At 35.8% G+C, this 23,892-nt stretch overlaps 1 protein-coding gene and 1 long non-coding RNA gene across 26 annotated transcripts in view; one reads left to right on the forward strand and one right to left on the reverse strand.

Moving 5' to 3' along the window:
• The window catches only part of DLG2 (discs large MAGUK scaffold protein 2), a 2,060,086-nt gene that overhangs the window by 496,120 nt on the left and 1,540,074 nt on the right, over window positions 1-23,892 (reverse strand). For all 25 annotated transcript variants that reach the window (XM_086678450.1, XM_086678461.1, XM_086678456.1 and 22 more), the window contains one exon: window positions 1,553-1,689. In XM_086678450.1, the coding sequence (XP_086534576.1) occupies window positions 1,553-1,689 (137 nt within the window). The remainder of the gene's footprint in view (window positions 1-1,552; window positions 1,690-23,892) is intronic.
• On the forward strand, window positions 2,086-10,905 carry LOC147576787 (uncharacterized). The gene is made up of 2 exons (XR_015241458.1): window positions 2,086-2,258; window positions 10,055-10,905. It is a non-coding gene; the product is annotated as an uncharacterized LOC147576787 (long non-coding RNA).

The following is a 23,892-nucleotide window of genomic DNA, read 5'->3' on the forward strand; positions in this document are numbered from 1 at the left end:
GGCATAATGCACTGTGAGGTTCAACCTCCAAAACTTGCACATCACAGAAACCGCAGTTCTGTCAAGAATATAGGTTGATCTTTTCCAAATGTGTGTTGGAGATAACGGCTCCTTGCAGTGATTAGAGGCCATGTTTTACAAGGGCAGACATATGACTAGAAATGAATATACTTATCTTACTTGAGAACTCTCTTCTATTAATTTTCTGTATTTGATGATTATCTTGTAGATTTTGTATAAAACAGTAAATGGAGATAAAGAAGTTTTATTAAGTGCAATCCCAAATTTTTACTGCTTATATGCTGCCTTAATTTTGCTTTTATTTATCATATAACTCCATGACTTAGAAAGGGCAGCCATGTGTTAGTGTCTGTCATTGCTCAAGGCTCCTGAAGCATGTAGGCAGCTGGCAAATAAAATAGCTGTAAAAATTCTGTCTGAGGGGAGAGGAGGAAGGGATCCATTTACACATGTGACAGAAGTCATATATTTTAACTTTATTTTTTATTTTTTAAAATTTACATCCAAATTAGTATATAGTGAAGCAATGATTTCAGGAGTAGATTCCTTAATGCCCCTTACCCATTTAGCCCATCCCCCCTCCCACAACCCCTCCAGCAACCCTCAGTGTTCTCCATATTTGTGAGTTTCTTTTGTTTTGTCCCCCTCCCTATTTTTATATTATTTTTGTTTCCCTTCCCTTATGTTCATCTGTTTTGTCTCTTAAAGTCCTCATATGAGAGACAGAAGTCATATAATGAATTGTGGGAAATCAGGGACTGCTTATACTGTCTACACTGTTGAATAAGGGACCACAGGGAGACACTGAAATGTATCTAACAATAAACCAGATAGTGGAGTCCCCTTTGTTATATAAAGCCCACCTCTCTAGCAGTTTGAATGTAACACTCTCTGGCTAATGGGTTACATTGGAAAAAAAACAAAAAAACAAAAAAACCATAATCTCTGTGTCTTGCTGTATCTACAAAAACTAGTGAAAATTCAGATTTGTTTTTAAAATGTCAATAAAGCAGATACAATTGAAATCTCCCACCACAAAATCTGCTCCCCCTTCTGTCCTATTTCTGCCAGCAATCACTGTTATGAATTAAATATGGCCGTTCTCCCGAATTCATATGTTGAAGTTCTAACCCCCAATATGACTATACTTGGAGATAGAGTCTTTAGACAGTAATTAAGGTTATTAATTAAATGAGGTAAGGGTGTAGTCCTAACCCGATAGGACTGGGGGCCTCGTAAGAAGAGAAAGAGAGATCTCTCTCTCAGCATAAGCACAGAGAAAGGCCATCTGAGGATGCAACAAGAAGATGGTTGTCTGCAAGCAGGAAGAGAGATCTCACCAGGAACTGAATGGGCCAGAACCTTGACCTTGAACTTCCCAGCTTCCAGAACTCTGAGTAAAATAAATTTTTTGTTGTGGAAGTCACCTTGTCTATGGTATTTTGTTATGACAGCCTGAACTAACACAGTCATACATTGGGAAACAAGAGCTTTATAAATACACACATAGTTTTGCATGAGTCACACTTACCATTAGCAGTCTATCTCCCACTTGCAACCTTCCATCTTTCTGTGCAGCTCCCCCATCTATAATTTTAGTTACATAAATGCTGTTGTCTCCGGGAATGTGTTGGTTCCCCACACCTCCTGCAATACTGAAGCCTAAACCTATGGGAAAGAAACAGAAAAAACAAAAGTGTTTTTTTTTTTTAAGAAAATACAATTAGCCATATTAAAACAGTCTAAAAAAATTAATCCTCAGTTTACTACAACAGTAATAAATGATAGTAAGGATTCTACTTCAATTGATTTTGTTCTTTAAATATTTGAAAGTTTATTGATTAATGCTAAGGAGGCAAAGCTTTTTTAGTCAAGCCCACGTGGTCATTAGTTTTGTTCTATTCCAAGACTGTACACCTAACTGCTGTTGCCTAGATAATTAGGTCATAATGGGTGACTGGCCAGAATAGGGATCAGGCAAAAGGATGTGGAAGAATCCTGGGTGAGCTGGGCAAAGCCCAAGTACAGTCCTGTACTGTTGAGTTTATGAGCTCTTCATTGTTGTTGTTGTTACTCTAGCACAGAGAACAGAAGTATTGCCAATCATCTGGGTAGAGACCTAGATACTCTTGATATTTCAAGATTAAAAGCACAGCTATTAGAAAATTTCACAAATTCTGAGACAAGAGCCACAAAGAAGATACATTAGATATTTATGTAATAATTTCAGAGAGAAGGTAAGGCAAAAAGAAATGAGATGCTTGTCTTTTGTATTTTCTTCTACGTCCACCCTGTCGTACTTTCATACTTCCTGGCACTTATTAACTGATAGTAAGACTTGTAACACACAAGAAATTAATCATTCCTGTACAAAGTCTAAAGAAGCAAAAATAGATCATATAGTGTGACTCTATTATTTTTATAACAAATTACAGAATATCAGATCATTTTAAACATGGCTGTTTCCAATTTTGAGAGATAAATGTATACTGTAATATAGCTGACAAAACTTTTATTTATATTAAACTATGGAATGATAAAAATAGAGTTATTTTAAAAATCTTTATGGAGGCCATTTTCGAAGAATGACTGATAGACTTTTTAAAGTGTAAAAATAAAAAAAAAATCCTTTTCAGAATATGATTGACTACAATTCAGTGCAATACTCGTAGCATATTTATTCATTACATTTCAAATTATAATAATTACCACACAAATTACTCATAAAGATATAAATCAAAGGATTTGTTACTAAAGGCATAGGAAATTTCTATAACTTACTTGGTTTAAGAATTTTTTTTTTTAACAAACCATCCACCTAGCTAACTTGTTTAAAAAAGAAACATACCCATTTTCAATAAAACAATCATAAAATTTTTTGGCACTTTATATGACAACAAAGAAACTACTTAAATAAACTCCATTTCCACTACACTTTTATTGAATAAATGTTGAATAGGGTTCTTAATGGCATAAATGATTAGATAATGGAGAAATAATGGCATAGTAAATTATAAAGTAACACCTCTGAAATTACATTTGAAATGAAATAATTTTTTGTTAAATTAACTATAATAGTTGTTGAAATAAATGGAAAATGGATTTAAATTGATAGGGCAATTAAAATAATTATTACCTAATTTCCTACTTAAGGTGGGTAATTATTCTTTATTGATGCTTTGACATCTCATAGATCTATACATATATTTACCTCAGATTTAAAGAATTTGTTTTTGAGCAAAAGATGACCAAGAGCAAGTAAAATGCTCCCAATTAGCTTTTCCTATGAAATTTAAAATACATTTTACCTCATATTTTCAAAACGGTTATTTTGCATTTATATATTATTATAGATTAGTTAAAAAATAAATTTATAAAAGTTTTATACCTGCCTGCTAGGATCAATCTACTGCATTTACATCCACTATAATAATAGTAAATGCCACAGGCTGACTGAGTTACAGAAAAGCTAAGGAAACAAATTACCACCATAAATAAGGTTAAGTCCAACAAAGAGAGTAACTATGCATTTGACATGTGAAGCTGAAGATTGTACCAAGGCAATAAAATCATTATACTGTAGACATAAACATATCAGCTAAAAAGGAAATATTTTTTCCCTTGAAATTAGGTTTAAATACTTCTTTTTAACTGGTGACTCTGCTCAAGGTGAAACAAGCTATTTTTATTAAGAACAAGAAAATGTTTCTGAGGGTACAGAATTGGAAATTTTCCTTGATTTCTCTGACTTTGATGGAACATGGATACATCGAAAAGTAATCAGCATTTAATCAACACTCAGCCATATACTTGAGATTTAATTCAACATAAGTAAATATGTAGCTTATGTCTACAACCAGAACACAAATTTATTTACTGGTGGGGGTATCCATCTGTGTTAGAAGATTGAACCTGTCCCCATTCATTCAACAAACATCTCCTGAGTACCTGCTATGAGTTGTATAAGCAGTTTCTATCAAGTGTGGTCAATATAATGTAAAGGAAGGATTGACCAAAACACTATAGAGATAGACATCCATATGAGTGAGTGTGGTTGAACCTGGCTGAAGCAATATTCTAAGCCTAGATGGTACCAATGATTTTTGGAGGAATACTTGATGAAGACAAATATGGGCTAAAACCACTGAGCAATCCAAACTTATCAGTTCGGAGGCACTGGGTGTTTCTTGCATATACAGTGTTAAAGCAGGGTCAGATGCCTATGTTATAGGACCATTCTATTCCCTCATTAGGTAATATACTCTTCCTTTATTCCAGTCTAGACACACTTGTAGCCTTGATACTTCTCCAACACAGTGGACATACTCCTACCTTACAGCATTTGCTCTAGCTGTTTCCTCTGCCTGGAATATACTTCCTTCAGGGTTTTGTTCAAATCTTGATTTCTCTAGAATCTTGAACCTCATTTCCTATTTAATACTGTCTTCTAACCATATATCCCACTTTTTTATACTGATCTACTTTTCATTTTTCCTTAGCACTTATCACCTTGTAACATATGTCACCCATGTAGTTTATTTTTTTATTGTCAGTCTCCTTGATGAAAATATAAAATCCATTAAAACAGGGATTTTTGTCATTTTATTTTATGCAATAGAACAAGACCAGTTATATAGTGACCTAATAATTATGTATTAAAGGAATGAATGAGGGGCGCTTGGATGGCTCAGTCGGTTAAGCGTCCTTCTTCAGCTCTGGTCATGTTCTCATGGTTTGTGAGTTTGAGCCTCATGTAGGGCTCAGTGCTGACAGCTCAGAGCCTGGAGCCTGCTTCGGATTCTGTGTCTCTCTCTTTCTCTGTGCCTCCCCTGCTTGCGCTCTGTCTCTCTCAAAAATAAATAAACATTAGAAAAAAATTAAAAAAATAAAAAAGGAATGAATAATGAACAATGAATAAACATATTAATATAAGACGAGGAAGAAAGCCTCCCCTAAGAGATGAAGCTTGTGGCCTTAATGAACAAGGAACAGCTAAAAAAGTGGACACTGTTGGTTGGAGTGGATAATTGTATGAGGCACTACATGCCTCAGGTGAACTCTGATCTCTGTCCCGAGTCTGCACAGAGTTTATGCCAACCACTGAGCAGGCAATGGGGCAACAGCAGACCCAGCTTCACATCCTGATTCCTTCATCAACTGACTGTATAAATTGGAGCCACAATGGTCTCGTCTGTGATAAAGGAGTAAGTATATCCATGTTCCATAGTAGTTAGCACATAAAAGATGCTTGATAAATAAAAATTCTCTGCTCTCAATAAGCTCTCAGGTTGTCTTGAGAAAAAGATATTTAAACACCTTGACATGATTTAACTGGCTAGAACAAGTTCTATAATGTCACTAGTGTTATGTGAGCCCAGAGGAGAACATGACTTGCTTAGAGGAAGAGAAGAATCAAGAGGTTTAGGAATTGGGCTGAGCTTTGAAGGTTAATTTAAAATCAATAACAGAGAACACACCTTTCAAACCAACACATCCTCTGGATTCCCGGCTGACAAAAGGACTAACAAGTCAGCTGCCCTAACTTACATTACACAATGCTCATAAAATCCTGGCTTTTGGGGCTGGAAATTGAGACAGAAATGCCTGGCAAACACTCAACATATGTACTTAAAATAAGCCAGAAAGGTTTCTAACAAGATAAATACAGTGAAGATTATGAAGATGTAAGTAAAGAGCATTACAAATAGCAAAAACATTGATTTTACAGAGGTGACCAATTTATAGAATTGATCATCATTTTGAAAATAAGCATCCATGACGAAGAAATGGCCCTGGACCATCAGGTAATGACAAACTAATCATTTATAAAACAGTGAAAACAGTTGGTAGGTCTCACCAAAAACACTGACCTTAACATAATCTACTATGGAATGTTTGGCTATTAAGAATAGTACTAAACATGCCTATGCATGTGCCAGTAATAAACAAAGCTGACACAGAAATATGTAAATATTAAAATCACAAAGGGAAGTAAAATTAGTGGATGTTTCTGAATGCGAGTAAAGAAAACAAACAGGTGAAACTTAAACACCTAATTCCCGAGACAATTAAAAACCGATGTGTTTGACAAACCTGTGATGTGCAAACAGAAATGCGGGCTTACACCTATCTTCTACAGCTGGGTTCCTCTTTCCATATTTCTTGCATATCCCCACCAAAGTGAAACTCCTCAAGTTAAGAAAGCAGGAAAAGACCTCTCTGACCTCAGCCGTAGCAATTTCTTACTTGACACATCCCCAAAGGCAAGGGAATTAAAAGCAAAAATGAACTACTGGGACCTTATGAAGATAAAAAGTTTCTGCACAGCAAAGGAAACAACCAACAAAACTAAAAGGCAACCAACGGAATGGGAAAAGATATTTGCAAATGACATATCAGACAAAGGGCTAGTATCCAAAATCTATAAAGAGCTCATCAAACTCCACACCCAAAAAACAAATAACCCAGTGAAGAAATGGGCAGAAAACATGAATAGACACTTCTCTAAAGAAGACATCCGGATGGCCAACAGGCACATGAAAAGATGCTCAACGTTGCTCCTCATTAGGGAAATACAAATCAAAGCCACACACAGATATCACCTCACGCCAGTCACAGTGGCCAAAATGAACAAATCAGGAGACTATAGATGCTGGAGAGGATGTGGAGAAACGGGAACCCTCTTGCACTGTTGGTGGGAATGCAAATTGGCGCAGCCACTCTGGAAAACAGTGTGGAGGTTCCTCAAAAAATTAAAAATAGACCTACCCTATGACCCAGCAATAGCACTGCTAGGAATTTATCCAAGGGATACAGGAGTGCTGATGCATAGGGGCACTTGTACCCCAATGTTTATAGCAGCATGTTCAACAATAGCCAAATTATGGAAAAAGCCTAAAGGTCCATCAACTGATGAATGGATAAAGAAACTGTGGTTTATATACACAATGGAGTACTACTTGGCAATGAGAAAGAATGAAATATGGCCCTTTGTAGCAACGTGGATGGAACTGGAGAGTGTGATGCTAAGTGAAATAAGCCATACAGAGAAAGACAGATACCATATGTTTTCACTCTTAGGTGGATCCTGAGAAACTTAACAGAAACCCATGGGAGAGGGAAAGGAAAAAAAAACAACAAAAGAGGTTAGAGCGGAAGAGATCCAAAGCATAAGGGACTCTTAAAAACTGAGGACAAACTGAGGGTTGATGGGGAGTGGGAGGGAGGGTAGGGTGGGTGATGGGTATTGAGGAGGGCACCTTTTGGGATGAGCACTGGGTGTTGTATCTAAACCAATTTGACAACAAACTTCATATATCGAAAAAAAAAAAAACCAAAAAACTCCTCAGGCTAGCATAGGACATTCAGGCATAGGAAAAGGAATGTCTGAATCTTGTTAAAACCTTTAATTTAACCTTGTTCCACACAAAACCTTTTCTTCATGCTATAAAGTAGAGCAAGAGGAGGAACAGATCATAGTTCACCCTTTTCCGTTGTTGCCTGCCTACACTGGAGAGCAGGTGTTAATGAGGGGTGGGGAACTGAAAGCAAAATTCTTGGAAGCAGAGACTGATGCATTGTGCTTGAGAAGCTCAGAATAAAAACTCAAATGTTTCAAAGAGTTGTACCATTACAGTGTTCCCAGATATTCGTTGTGGGCGTAAAGAATTAATCCCCATAATGTCTTATAACCATTCAATAACTTGGTTCAACTTCATTTTATGTGACTTTACCAGGAGAACACTCTTGGGGCTTCTCCAAACAACTAAATATTATTAAGCAGTCTGTTTCTTCAGAGTTTATCTAGGATCTGCTAGGTAAGGTGTTTACTGCTTTACAGAAAACATTCTGTACATTCTGACTACATGTTTTTATTAAAGGAAACAGAATCCATCCTGAACCCTGGCTTAGAAAAGACCTGTTTTAGAAAACACCCACCCATGAAGTCATTTTAGCTTCGAAATGTGCAAGCATTTCAGTTAAAAAACAACACACAAAACTTTACCTGTGAATCTGGTCCACACAGATAACAGACTATTTGACATCTCTTCCCCTCCAGAAAGATAACTTTGCTTAGATAAATACCAAAAATGCACATTTCATTTTAATTTGAAAGACTAATTAATCTCACTGGGCACTGTTGGCATGGTTAATTAAAAGCCAAAGCTTTATTTACTCACTTTCTGGATTCTCCCTGTGTCCAAAAGACAAAATTTAGGGTTGAATGAAGTGGTTCTGTTTAAAATTCCACGGCACTGGCTAAGCATGCTCAATTCTGCTTAAAGAATCTCTCACAGAGATTCTTACTTAACCCAAGTAACTTAACAGAGTCAATTTTCCAAACTTTTCCTCTATGTACCTCAAAATTCCCACGCATTCTTTTAGCACATCACTTTGACTATTTTATTGTGAAAAGTCCCGTGTTTTATTGTTTTTCTCATTCATTTTTTTCTAAACCTAAACCTTCCCTTCTACTCTGGAACTTTACTCATTATTTCTCCCCCCAGCACCCAATATTAAACTTTTTACCGTGATGTTTTTCTTCTTTGGCTTTGACCCTGCCTCTGTCCTAGCCTGAGAACATCTAACCTTGAACTTCCCCCAGCCTCCTCACTGTTAAGCACTGAAGCTTTTACATGGTTACCTACAGTTAATGTTAACCTTAAAAACAAATCTGCCAGTTATTTTACCAGCAAAAAATTAGTTTATGTGTGGCAATAGAAGAGAAATGCAATTCAGAACAAACAAGCTATAGCAAAACCATAGGCAAATCTGGGGAACAAAGGAGAGAAGCACTCTTGTAGAGGAAAGGAAAAATTTGGAAGGGCTCTTATAATCAAAAAGCTTATTGGAGTAAACTGGGAGTATAGTGACTTTTCATTGGCTGAGTTGAGAGTCTCTCAGTGATTGGGCTGTTGCCAGGGGAAAAGGAAAAGCTTTATTCCTTCTGCTGGGATACAAAAGTAGCAGCTAAAGTCCAAAGGCCTTGCAAGGTATATCTTTCCTTTTGGGTCTGCAATTGACCACAAGCGTTAGGCATGAGAGCTCCCCCTTCTGGCCTCTCGAGTCTATTTTAGTGGTTTTTCTTTTCTAATTTTCACCTTGCTGTTTTCTTCTTCTTTTTTCTTAAATATTTATTTTTACTTTTGAGATATATATATATATATATATATATATATATATATATAGAGAGAGAGAGAGAGAGAGAGAGAGAGAGAGAGAGAGAGAGAGAGAGAGAGAGGCAGAAACAGAGTGTGAGCAGGGGACGGGAAGAGAGAGGGGAGACACAGAATCCAAAGCAGGCTCCAGGTTCTTAGCTGTTAGCACAGAGCTGGGCTCAGGACTTGAACCCACAAACCTTGAGATCATGACCTGAGCTGAAGTCGGATGCTTAACTGACTAAGCCACCCAGACGTGCCAGCACCACATTACTGTTTTCTTATCAGAAACATTCTTCTCAATCTTTATCCATCTTGCTCACTACATCACAACTGACTCAAGTGGCATCTGCTGAGTTGAACTATGTCCCATCAAAAAATATGTTACGGTCCTAGGTAACTGGTGACTTTGAATGTGACTTTATTTGGAAACAGGGTCTTTGCAGATGTAATCAATTTATGATGAGTTTATGCTGACTATACTTTCTTAGTAAGAAGATGAAAATTTAGACACAGAAACAGACACACAGGAAACAGTGCAGGTGATGACAAAGGCAGAGGTTATGGTGATGTATCTATAAACCTAAAAGTGCCAAGGACTGCAAGCAACCACCGAAAAAGAGACATGGAACAAACTCTCTCAGGGCTCTCCAGAGGAATAAATCTTGCTGATACCTTGATCTCAGATCTAGGCTCCAGAATGTTGAGAAGATAACTCTGTTGTTTCAAGTCACCCAGTTTGTGGTAATTTGTTACAGTAGTCCCAGTAAACTAAGACAGCATCTAATCTTTATGGTCTGAGTGGTTGTGCATATCTATCTCCTTTCTTTCCAATGGACATCTTATTATTTATTTATTTTTATTTTTTGTTTTAGTGTCATTCTCTCCTGTGATGAAGATGACTGAGGTAACTACGAACCAGTTCCAGCAGGCAAAGAGCCCAGCCAGTAATACAGAATTTTCTTCCAAAAGGCCAGAAAAATTTTGATGGGCCTTTGCTCTTTCTGCATTACATAAAACATTACCTATTTTTCATTCCTATACTCACAACATGAGATTGCCCTGTTTCTTCTCTATTTCTCTTACTACTTCTCTCCTCATTTTATTTATCTTCATTTTATTGCTGTGAAACAGTGATTCTCAGAATGTGATCCTCATACCAGTGGCATTAGCATCATGTAGGAGCTTGTTGGATTTGCAAAATTGAGGGCCCATGCCAGATATCCTGAATCAGAAACCCCAGGGATGCATGCTAAATTTGATGACCATAACTCTAAAATAATATTCTCCAAAGTATATTCCACAAAATCTCATTCTCTCTATACTCTCTTTCTTGTCTCATTTACCATGGCTAGGTGTCCAAACTTCCTGTACCTCCATCACTCTTTCAGGCTTGATTTCTCGCCTTAAACTCCTAAGCTTGAAAGAATGCACTCATAACTTCCCTTCAAAACTGACCTCCTTTCCTGTCTTCTGTGTTTTCCAATTAAATTAATATTTCAGATTGAACTGGAAGCTGTTTAATGTTTGACATCACACTTATTCACCAGTAGATCCCAGAGACTATTATAATATCTGGCAGACAGTTACTGGGCAATATTTATTGTAATAAAGTATAATACAGTAGTTATTATGTTTTGTCAGAAGCCTCAGTGAATATAAATATAAATGTGAATGTAAAACTCCTCTCTCTACGACTATTTCAATAAACCAAGTATTTATCCAATCATGCCTGTTTTCTTGTAAAAGCCTCATGACCACATTCCCTGATTCCAATCTTTCCCTGCCTGATTCTCTGATCTATTCTGCAAATATTTTCCAGGTTATTTTTTTTCCAAATTCTTTTTTCGTCATGTTGCTCTATTACTTGAAATTGTCTATCACTGTTGACTTTCTGTAGGAACTCTGCATACCCTTTCTCACTATTCCTTATTTCCTGCTACTAAGCTTCCCCCAGGCAAGCTGACCTTGCTGTAGTGTATTGATTTAGCTTGTGTTGTTACCCTTGTTCTCCGCATTTGAAATACCTTCATCAACTTAATTTTCAAGAACACTCAGGTCTTTGCCAACTCAAACTCACAAGGGTACTTCATTTCTAAGTTGAACTCTAGTAGAACCAATGATATATATCAGCCTTTTCACTTCTATTTCAATAGAATGAGTTAACCAATTCAACAAACATTTATTGATGACTAGCCTAAACAATGTGATTATATCAGTGAATCAGAGATCTATGGTTCTTTTCTAGTGGAGGGTAGGACAAGAAATGAGAAAAACCAAACCACCTCAGTGTGGTAAGTGTTGGTGGGAGAGGAACAGGGGCTACGGGCACAGAGAGGTGGGTTGCCTATCCTGAGTGTCAGAGAAGGCTGACTGGAGGTCCTAATATCCAATCTGAGACCTGGAAGATGAAAGTGACCCAGGATAAAAAGGAGGAATTGGGGAGAGAACATCCTGCAGAGGGAAAAATGCATTAAAAGACCCACAGTTTGACAAAATGAAAATAATTCAGGGGAAAGCAACAAATAGTCTTTAGCAAAATACTAGCTCCAAGAGAAGAAACTAACTTTTGTACTCACCAATGTACACTTAGTCCGTGGACTGAACCTAAGAAATAGTTTGGGATAAATGAATGACTGGGGACAGGAAGACACTTTCTTCACTGAATTAGAAGGGAAGACAAAAGGATGACACAGATAAAGGTTAGGATAAGAGGTTTAATGTCAGGACACTAAAGGAGTTCTCATCTTCAATTTACTCTGATAACAAGAAATTATGCTTGTTTTAAATTAAGCCAAGAATGAGGGAATTAGTGAGGTTAGAGATTTGAAGAAAGTGCAGAAGTTTGAAAGAGCTATTATAGAAAATAGAAGGGATAATTGATTACAGAAATTCAGAAAAATTGTAAGGAATTGTTGATTGTCTAATTAATGACTACGAATTAATGATTGCACTATTCTGATATGTATTTTTTTTTTCTTTAGCAATTGTCTGGGTATAAGCATAGAAAGTGTAAGTAGTTAGATTAAGTAACTTTACAAAATAATCTTTTTTGTGCTTTGAGTTTCTCCAACTAAATTATATGATCCTAGAAAGCAGGAGTTGCATAAAATAGACCATATTTAGCATGGCACTCACATATAGTAATTTCTCAATAAATAGTTTAATGATTGAATTGTTAAAAGACCAAATGACCATATGGCATAGGTATTCTTTTAAATTTAAAGCATATCACATTAACAGAGATGTGTACACTTCAGCTGAGTACTTTACTCAATAAAAAAAATGCACCAGAATAACTCATAATGAATATTTTTAATGTGCCAATAACTATGTTGAATGCCTAAGAATTAATGGAGAGTACATCAGTGTCTATTTTGTTTAAAGGAACAATAGAAAAATATGAAAATATTTACTCTGTTAACTCCAAGAATGATCAACATAACTTGCTTTCATCCTTACAAATGAAATACCAGTTCCAATCATAGTTGACTGCTCATGGGACCATATGACAGAATGTAATTAGATGCTTTCTTACTGTTTTACAGTCTGTTTTATTGTACTTGAAATGGAATATCCTCCATGCTTCCAGTACTGAAATATAACCTAAGTGATAGACACTGGCTCTACCTATCAACTGCATCTGTCTGTGTGGTTTTCCCAGGTCAATTCTAGCTGCCAGTGCAAACCAAGGTCATTAACGTTCACCTCTGAATAAAAGCCATCAAAGTAAACGATGATTTAAAAGATGTAAAAATTATCTCACATGTTGAAGATTGATGGGAATGTCCTAGCTGGCAGGGTTGTTGCTGGGGAAAGCAGACTGGAAAATGTGAAGGGTTAATTGAATAGGTCTCTGCAAAGTCTTTCCTAATCCCCACCCTTTTAAATTTAAAGTAATCTCTCTCCATGACCACATAGAATGCTATCTTCTAATGACACATCATTTTCTACATTTAATTATAGTTATTTAAAGGAAGTTTTGATATTTAGAACAGGTAATAGCTGGTGTAGTATGGACACCAGCTAACCAGAAAAGGTACCTGCCATAAACAATTGCTATTGTATGTACCATCTAACTGCCAGCTGTGCCATAAAAAAAAATTCATCCCCCCTCTATGCTGACAGTTATCATTCTGAAGGTAGAGGGAATAATAATGCTTTTATTTATGTTCCCCAGGCATGTTATAAATGAAGTAGATATTTCAAAATTAATTTTTAAAATCAATTAATGAATTAAATAAAGATCACTGAATACTTTTTTCATGAGCATGCCTTAATTGTGCAGGGAAAGGGTTCAGGTTAGTAAAATAAAGTGGTAGGTTATTTCATTCATTCACTAAAAACACTCAGTTCGGGGCGCCTGGGTGGCACAGTCGGTTAAGCGTCCGACTTCAGCCAGGTCACGATCTCGCAGTCCGTGAGTTCGAGCCCCGCGTCAGGCTCTGGGCTGATGGCTCGGAGCCTGGAGCCTGTTTCCGATTCTGTGTCTCCCTCTCTCTCTGCCCCTCCCCCGTTCATGCTCTGTCTCTCTCTGTCCCAAAAATATAAATAAATGTTGAAAAAAAAAAAATTAAAAAAAAACAAAAAACAAAAAAAAAAAAACACTCAGTTCTACTCGCTATTAGTTTTATAGGGCTGCCCGAACAAAGTGCCACAAACTGGAATCCTTAACAGAAATTTTTCGTCTGAGAATTCTGAAGATCAGAAGTGCAGATCAAGGCATCAGCAGGGGCAATTCCTTCTGAGGACTGTGGAGGAAAATCTGCTTCCTGTCTCTCTCCTAGTTTATGGTGGATTGCTGGACATCTTTGGAATTCCTTGGGTTATAGGAATATGCCCCCCCAAATTCTGCCTTCATCTTCACATGATGTCCCCTGTGTGTGTGTGACCCTGTGTCCAACTTTCCTCTTTTTATAAGGATACCAGTCGTATCAGATTAGGGCCCACCATAATGACCTCATTCTAACTTGATCATCAGCAAAAACCCTATTTTCAGTTAAGAATATATATACACAGGTACTATGATTTAAGAATTCAAAATATTTTGGGAGGACTCAATTCAATACATGACACCAGCAATGGGAAAGATAAACATGAAGAGGACACAGTTCCTGTCCTCAAGGAGCTCATAAACCAGTGCTTTAGAGGAATGGCAGACAGTAAGGTCAGGGAAAAGTTTTTGGAGACCGTGATAGTGGAGCTGAGTCCTGTTAAATGGCTAGAAGAAGAGAGGGAGAACAATTCCAAGCAGTAAGAGGAATTCTAGGCATTGAGAGGAATTCTAAGCAGAACTTCTAGAAAAGTATACACAGCCTTGATCATTACAGTCAAAGGAGCCAAGCCAATGGGTTAGGAGGAGATAATAAGAAGACAAGCTAAGTGAAATAGAGGTTCCAGAGGTGCTGTGTTAAGAAGTCTGGACACTGTATTAGAGGCAATGGGAAGCCTTTGAAGAGTTTTAAGGAGGGGAATGACATGACCAGGTTTGATCTCTTAATTCTCTTCATTAGTGGTGGCTGTTGTTTGAAAATACATTAAATTGTAATCTGTGTGGTCAAGACGATGTTCTATTTTTATAATAAAGCATAATTTACTTCTTTCTCACATTTTAGTGTTTTGTTCTTCACTATATTCAGTTATCACTCATTAAAACACATTTTGGAGAAACTTTTTTTTCTCAATCCTATGTTCATGATCTAGTTTGAAACATATTAGCTTTTTCTGGTCCCCCCTCCCCGTTCCTTCTTTGTCACAGCCTATTCATAAAACTAAACTCTGAAATTTAAAAATATAACATCCACAGGCAGTTGTAATCTGCTAAGAATCTAAACAGTTAACCCTAAATTCATAAATTCATTTATCAGCATATTGTAATTCATCAGTTTCAAATGGGCATTTTCAGCAGATATCTGGTCTCAGTGTTTCATTTGATTATCCTTATGGGTCTCTTTGCAAAGGAGATAATTGGAAAATCTAGATTCAGCTTGGGTCCTATGAAAGAGTGAGAATTACGTAATTGAAATAATTACACAAGTACCTCTTTTTGCAAGGACATTTTACTCACCATCAAACAATGACGAACTTACTATCAGACAGATTTATAAAGTGGTTCACCAATATTTGCAGAATTTATTGTATGATTTCAGACATGCCAAAGAAAATGTTTGGAACCACTGAGTAACAGAGATCCCCTTATTACATTACCTATGACAAGTGCTAATGTCTTCAATTGTACAACAACTGAAGTAATATAACTTTGCTTTGCCATAAAATCTGTTTAATTAAAGACGAAATATATTTATATCAAGTCCTCTGATCTTTATAAAAATCTATTCTATGTTACATAACTAGTTGCACAAAACATGCAGCATGTGCCTTTGGCTTTAATCTTATACTTTCATCCAAGTAGGTTTAATTTTCACAAAGATATACTGTTATATATTTGCATCTTTTTAAGGATTGAGTAACAATGCTGAGAGAGAAGAACAAAGCAGGAGGCATCACACTTCCTGATTTCAAGCTATACTATATAGCTGGAGTAACCAAAACAGTATGGTATTGGCATTAAAACAGACAAATAGGTTAGTGGATCAGAATCGAAATACTAGAGGTAAATCCAAGCATTGTCACCTAATGCTTGCAAGTGAGTCAAGAATACTTAATGGAGAAAAGACAGTCTAATAAATGGTGCTGGAAAAAATATGGATATTCACATTAAAAAGAATGAAACTTTGACCATTATCTTATACCACTCACAAAATTTATTTTGAAATTAACTAAAGGCTTAAAGGTAAGACTTGAAACCATGAACTCCTAGAAGAAAGCATAGGGAAAAAAGTTTCTTGACTTGTGTCTTGACAATAATTTTTTGGAGATGACACTTAAAGCACAAGCAACAAATTAAAAAATAAAAAGGTGAGACTATATCAAACTAAAAAGTTTTTTCACAAAAAGAAACAATCAAGAAAGTGAAAAGACAATGTATAGAATGGGAAAAAAAATATTTGCGAACTATATATCTGATAAGGGGTTGATACCCAAAATATATAAAAATCTCAGAAAACTCAATAGAGAAAAAAAACACACAAACAAATGGGTAAAAGACTTGAATAGATATTTTTCCAAAGAAGATATACAAATGACCAAAAGATACATGTAAAGATGCTCAACATCACTGGTCATTAGGGAAATGCAAACCAAAACCACAATGAGATATCATCTCACACCTTTTAGAATGGCCATCACCAAAAGATAAGAGATAACAAATGCTGGCAAGGATGTGCACTCTTGGTGGGATTGTATATCAGTATAGCCACTATGAAAAATAGTATGGAGAATCCTCAAAAAAAAACAAAAATAAATACTGTATGGTCCAGTAATTCCACTTCTGGGAATATATCATAAAAACACTAACTCAGGGTGTTTGGGTGGCTCAGTCAGTTTAGCATCTGACTTGTGATTTCGGCTCAGGTCATGACTCATGGTTTGTGGATTCAAGCCCTGCATCGAGCTCTGCACTGGCAGAGTGAATTGCAATTCTCTCACTCCCTCTCTCTCTGCCCCTTCCCTGCTCTCTCTCTCTCAAAATAAATAAACTTTAAAAAGAAGACAAAACTAACTCAAAATGTAGTTGCCACCCCCATGTTCATAGCATCATTATTTACAATAGCTAAGACATGGAAATAATCTAAGTGTCTATTGATGATGAATGGATAAAGAAGTTGCTTTATACACACACACACACACACACACACACACACACTGGAATATTATCACAGCCATGAAATATCATTCATCCATGAAAAATAATGAAATCCTGTTATTTGCAACAACATGGATGAATCTTAAGAATATTATGCTAAGTGAAATAAGTTAAGGAAAAATACTTTATTATCTCACTTTTATGTGAAATCTAAAAAAAATTTAAAAAAACACATAGAGAAAGAGATCAGATTTATGGTTACTAGAGGCAGGGGAGTTTCTGGAGGTGGGCTTGGAGGAAGGTAGTCAAAAGATACAAACTTCCAATTATAAGGTAATAAGTACTAGGGATGAAATTTACATCACAATGATTATAGTTAACACTGCAGTATCATATATAGGAAAACTCATAAGACAGTAAATCCTGGGGCACCTGAGTGGCTCAGTTGGTTAAGCATTTGACTCTTGGTTTAGGCTAAGGTCATGATCTCATGGTTCATGGGTTCAAGTCCCACATTGAGCTCTGGGCTGGCAGTGTGCAGTCTGCTTGGGATTCTCTTTATCTACCTCTCTCTGCCCCTCCTCCCTCGCTCATGTACATGTACATGCATGCACTCTCAAAATAAATAAATAAACTTAAAAAAAGAGAGTAAACCTAAGAGTTTTCAATACAAGGGAAAATAAGTTTTGTTTTGTTTTTGTTTTTATTGTATCTAAATACGATGATAAGTGTTAACTAAACATATTCCAGTAATCACTTCACAATATGTGTAGGTCAAACCACTATGCTGCAAACCTTAAATTTTTACAGTGATGTGTGTCAACACCATCCCAATAAAACTAGAAAAAAAGACATGCCATGATAAAACAGCAAATGGATTTTTGGGAAGAATTCACTTACTTTCATCAGGTCTGTTTCCTAATATGTAAGATTGATATAATAATATATGCCATGGATAGTGTGTGGTATAGTAGAAAGATTACTGGCACGAACTTTGGTTCTACCATTTAAAAGCTGTATGACTTTGTAACAAGTTGTTAAGCTACTCTCAGCATCAGTTTTATCAGGGGGATAATAGCTATCTCATAGTATTATAATGAAAATTAATTATAATGTACAAGAAGAAACCACACAGTGTAAGTATTAGTATTCAAAGAATATCCATTCCCTTTCCCTCTCAAAATTGTAATGAGAGTCAAATGTGATGATATTTTTTTAAAAACTGTAAATCACATATGCTTATAGAGACTTTATGTATTATTAATGTATAAAGAATAAAATACTAAAATATAAAATTAGCTATCAGACACAAAGCTATGAGATCATCTGTCACATCAATGTGTATTTTATTTTAAAAACTCTCTTAAAATACTGTCATTCACCATGAGAATTGGGTTTACCCATGGAAGAAAATGAAGTTACAGATCTGGGTTCTAATACTTTGCTCTTACATTATATTCTTAGTGAATCCTCTCCAGTTACTCTACACCTGGGTAAGTTGGAGTTCTTTAACTTTATCAGGATTCCACAAATACATAATGTGAAATTTAATTAATAATGTCTGTACATTTGGAACTGTGCTGGAATTGGCAGAAAAATTCCAAAGGTACAGAAACTATAAATATATCTCAATGACTGACACAACTAACTCATAACTTTTAAAGTTATAGGTTCATGCTATCTGAGGCAGCTGTGGGCAGATGGAGATTTAATAAGGGTTTGGCTTAATCACTGCTCTAGAACAGCCTTCACTCTCAAAAGGATCATCAAATACTTTTTATAAGTGTATTGGAGAAAATTAGAGAAATAGCAACTTAATAATAACTATGGTACAATCAATAATGTGATCAGAGCTTTCTGTGTGTGTGTGTGTGTGTAAGAGCTTTAACTTTTTTAAGACAAATGGAAGAGAAAAAAGTTGACAAATCAAATCAGGTGAAATCAGTCCATACAATAAAAAATAAATTTGTATGCTGGTTCTTTCTTCCAGCATTAAGTTTAAACTCTGTGTCGGGGCACACTAATACAGATCTAAGAGGGATGGGGATCATTTAAAATCCTAGGATGAAAAGGGTGCTGCTGAGGTGGATCACTGTTTTTGTATTGAGCCTCATCTATTGGTCCTGTCTCCATTCAGAGTTCTGCCCACAGAGGGAATCAAATAGACATTACCCAAATTACCTCTCTTTATAATGCTTTTTCACTAGAAAATATTAGGCACTCAATAAATATTTGTTGACTGAATAAACAAACAGAACAGGGTTGTTAATTTCTTATTGAACAAATTGTCTTAAAAGATTTCAGATTCTTATACTCCTTAACTATAGTTTCTTATAACCTACTCCACGTTAATGGGAAATGTACTACATCCTATTGGCTCTGACTTGGGGATTTTGAAGTAAACTATGCATAGAAAATCAGAAATGTTAAGATGCAAGCATTTGTTAAGATTTTGGAAAGTACGCCCATTTGCATCATGGTGATTCTTCATTTTATTTCAACCTCTCCTTCTACCTTTGCCATGATATTTTGGCATTAAAGATGCAAAACAAAAACCAAAAAAACATTATCTACAAGCAATGATTCTAGAGGTGAAAGTATATATGTATGTATATCCATAAAAATGCTAACTCAAGCTCCTAAATCTCCCATCCTAAAATGAGCACACTGGGGGCTTCCAATTTTATTATTTGTATAGTATATTTTTTTTAATCTATTCTTCAATTTTTGGGCTGTATAACTTGAAGGACTGATTTAGCAAGGGAAAGCTAAGCTGCCTGTTAGTTTCATCAAGTGTGAGTTTCACTTGATTCCAAAGAGGTCAACAGAGAACAACTAAAGTGGATGATCTTTTAGTAGGAGAAAAGTTAGTGGTGCTATCCAGATGAACACCAAATAGTTCAGAGTTTCTGGGGGTTTTCCTTCAGCAAATGAATGTTAAATGACATAAATCTGTGAGGAACAATAATATTTCTTTTTATTATTTACTATATGCCAGGCACTATGGTAAACATATTTTATATATTATGCCTCATTTCATTTAACCTCATTATTTAAAAAAAAAGAATGAAGCAGGTATATCACTGTGCAAGCAAGAAAATAAAGATTAAAGAGGTTATATAATTTTCTCAATTTCAGCAATTTAAAAACCAACGGGCCAGGACATGAACTCAAGATTGTCTGGCAGCAAAGCCTTTGCTTTTTTTTTTTTTTTTTTTAACTTTTTTTTAAAACATAATTTATTGTCAAATTGGCTTACATACAGCACCCAGTGCTCATCCCAACAAGTGCCCTCCTCCATGCTCATCACCCACTTTCCCCTCTCCCCCAACCCCATCAACCCTCAGTTTGTTCTCTGTTTTTAAGAGTCTCTTAGGGTTTGCCTCACCGCCCCCCCCCCCCCCGTTTGTAACTATTTTTTCCCTCTTCCCTACCCCCATGGTATTCTGTTAAGTTTCTCAAGAGCCACATATGAGTGAAAACATGATATCTGTCTTTCTCTGACTGATTTATTTCACTTAGCATAATACCCTCCATTTCCTCCTCCAGTTCCATCCATGTTGCTGCAAATGGCATGATGTTACTCTTTCTTATTGCCAAGCAGTATTCCATTGTGTATATAAACCACAATTTCTTTATCCATTCATCAGTTGATGGACATTTAGGCTCTTTCCAAAATTTGGCTATTGTTGACAGTGCTGCTATAAACATTGGGGCACATGTAACCCCTATGAATCAGCACTCCTGTATCCCGTGGGTAAATTCCTAGCAGGGCTATTGCTGGATCATAGGGAGTTCTATTTTTAATTTTTTGAGGAACCTCCACATTGTTTTCCAGAGCAGATGTACCAGTTTGTATTCCCACCAACAGTGCAAGAAGGTTCCCATCTCTCCACATCCTTGCCAGCATCTATAGTTTCCTATTTGTTCATTTTAGACACTCTGACAGGCGTGAGGTGGTATCTCAGTGTGGCTATGATTTGTATTTCCCTGACGAGGAGAGATGTTGAGCATCATTTTATGTGTCTGTTAGCCATCTGGATATCTTCTTTGGAAAAGTGTTTTTTCATGTCTTCTGCCCATTTCTTCAATGGTTTATTTGTTTTTTGGGTGTGGGGTTTGGTGAGTTCTTTATAGATTTTGGACACTAGCCCTTTGTCTGATATGTCATTTACAAATATCTTTTCCCATTCCATTGGTTGTCTTTTAGTTTTGTTGATTATTTCCTTTGCAGTGCAGAAGCTGTTTAGCTTGATGAGGTCCCAATAGTTCATTTTTGGTTTTAATTCCCTTGCCATTGGAGATGTGTTGAGTAAGAAATTGCTGTGGCTAAAGTCAAAGAAATTAGCACCTTCTTTCCTCTCTAGGGTTTTGATGGCTTCCTATCTCATATTTAGGTCTTTCATCCATTTTGAGATTATTTTTGTGTACGGTGTAAGAAAGTGGTCTAATTTCATTCTTCTACATGTTTCTGTCCAGTTCTCCCAGCACCATTTGCTGAAGAGACTGCCTTTTTTCCACTGGATACTCTTTCCTGTTTTGTCAAAGATTAGTTGGCCATACATTTGTGGGTCCAATTCTAGGTTCTCTAGTCTATTCCATTGGTCCATGTGTCAATTTTTGTGCCAATATCATACTGTCTTGATGGCCAAATTCCTAAACCCACACACTACCAAAAGTCAAACTGGAAGAAAGAGAAAATTTGAGCAGACACATAACTAGTAAAGAAATTGCATCAGTTATCAAAAATCTCCCAACAAATAAAAGTCCTGGACCAGATGGTTTCTCTGGAGAATTCTACCAGACATTTAAAGCAGAGTTAATACCTATTCTTCTCAAGCTGTTACAAAAAAATAGAAATGGAAAGAAAATTTCCAGACTCATTCTATGAAGCCAGCATTACTTTGATTCCCAAACCAGACAGAGACCCCACAAAAAAGAACTACAGGCCAATATTCCTGAGGAATATGGATGTAAAAATTCTCAACAAGATACTAGAAAATTGAATTCAACAACATATGAAAAGATTTATTCACTATGATCAAGTGAATTCATTCCTGGGCTGCAGGGCTGGTTCAATACTTGCAAATCAATCAATATGATACATCACATTAACAAAAGAAAGGATAAGAACTATATGAACCTGTCAATAGATGCAGAAAAAGCATTTGACAAAATACAGCATCGTTTCTTAATAAAAACCCTCAAGAAAGTAGGGATAGAAGGGACATACTTAAACCTCATAAAAGACATATATGAAAAGCCCACAGCTAATATTATCCTCAATGGGGAAAAACTGAGAGCTTTCCCCTTGAGATCAGGAACACGACAGGGATGTTCACTCTCACCACTGTTGTTTAACAGTGTTGGAAGCCTTTGCTTTTAACTACTGTTCAGTTCTGCCTCCCCATCTGTGTGTTGAGTTCCGGTTTGGCAAACTGTAAAGCATTCTACAAATGCACACTACCCTTAGCAGTAGTAGCACTAAAAACAAGTTAAAAATTTTTTTTAGGAAAAGAAATCTAAACAGGAAGGGATGAAAGTACTAATGTTTATCATATTGGACATTAGCTAGAACTCAGCTTTAATGGTAATAAATGTTGTTAAATTTTAGATTTATTTGAAGATTTCAATGACATCAATGATTATTACCACTGACACTTATTCCATATGATGACACTGGTGATGTGTACATTTCAATAAAACTAAAAGTTGATGTGCTAGGTGAGTCCTTTCTCCTTTCTTAAGTATTGTAGCAAATGAACTATGCCAACCTAAATTTCAAGTAGTTTCTTTATTTTTTAATTTGACATGAATTACAAAATGAGAGAAATCAAAACACCTACCATTGAGTGTAAACACTTGAATGCCATTGTTATCAATTATACGTTTGTGTTTTTGTGCTTAGTGGTTGCTAAAATTGATTCAATCAATTTTAATGTGTAGCTAGGTATACAACTCTTGTGTTACCAAGTCTTATACTTGAACACATTAAAGATAGACTTTAAAAGCCAAGTAATTACATTCCTGTATTTCAAATTATTGCTAATAATAAAACTATATAATCTTTCTGTTTGTCTCATAAATTATATTCTTTCACTATTTTCCTTTGAGAAGCATGAGAAGTCTTTATGATCACTATAGCAAATTAAAAAAAAAAGTTGAGTAGGGTGAACTTAAAAGGGTTTCATTTTGGTAATATTTTTTAAAATATACATTTAGAGAATACAGGAAGCCAATTAAACAAAACAACTTTGACTCTTCTGCTCTGAAGGTATACCTTTTGAGGAGATTCTTCATTGCATTTAGTATTTTTAGCCACGTGAATCAGTAATACCTCAGGGAACTTCCCAGGGTGAGGTCTAGGCATGGCATATAAGGATGAAAACAATTTGAATCCACGCTTTTGAGAGTGAAGAAAAACCTCAGTCCCTCAGTGACAGCACAGCCCACTGCAAATGAGGCAATGACTATTGTCAAATATATTTGGACATGTTCTATGAAGGCAAGAGTAGTTAATATATTCAAATTTTGGCATTAAAAATACTTCCAACCATTAGTGTTAATATTTTCTTATTATCAAATAAAATGTGCATATCCATAGCACATGTTTTAATAAAAAAATAAGTAAAATATAACATATATTGTATTTTCACCAAATGATTCAATTAATTGGATTTTGAAGCAGTAATTTGCTAGATTGAGCTTATTCTTTATCCAAATTAAAATCTAAGGAAAAGATATTTTCTGCAAGACTTATAAATATAGGAAACAACTAAACACATTGTCTAGCTTTTAAATGAACAGTTCTCTTACTTTTCATGGCTAACAAAATCTGCTAAGGGCATATTTTGAAGGTGATCAATTTGCATCTAAGAATAAATAAGCTCCCCAACATAGTAGTTGCCATGAAACGATTTAGTTATTCTTTGTCCTCATCCATCTGCAGATATCCTCACATATTCCAGGCCATTGTGCAATAGCTGTAAGATAGCAGAAACACAGACT

Source organism: Puma concolor, chromosome D1 (genome assembly GCF_028749965.1).
Source record: "Puma concolor isolate L17-30 chromosome D1, mPumCon1.1.hap2, whole genome shotgun sequence".
Taxonomy (NCBI): domain Eukaryota; kingdom Metazoa; phylum Chordata; class Mammalia; order Carnivora; family Felidae; genus Puma; species Puma concolor.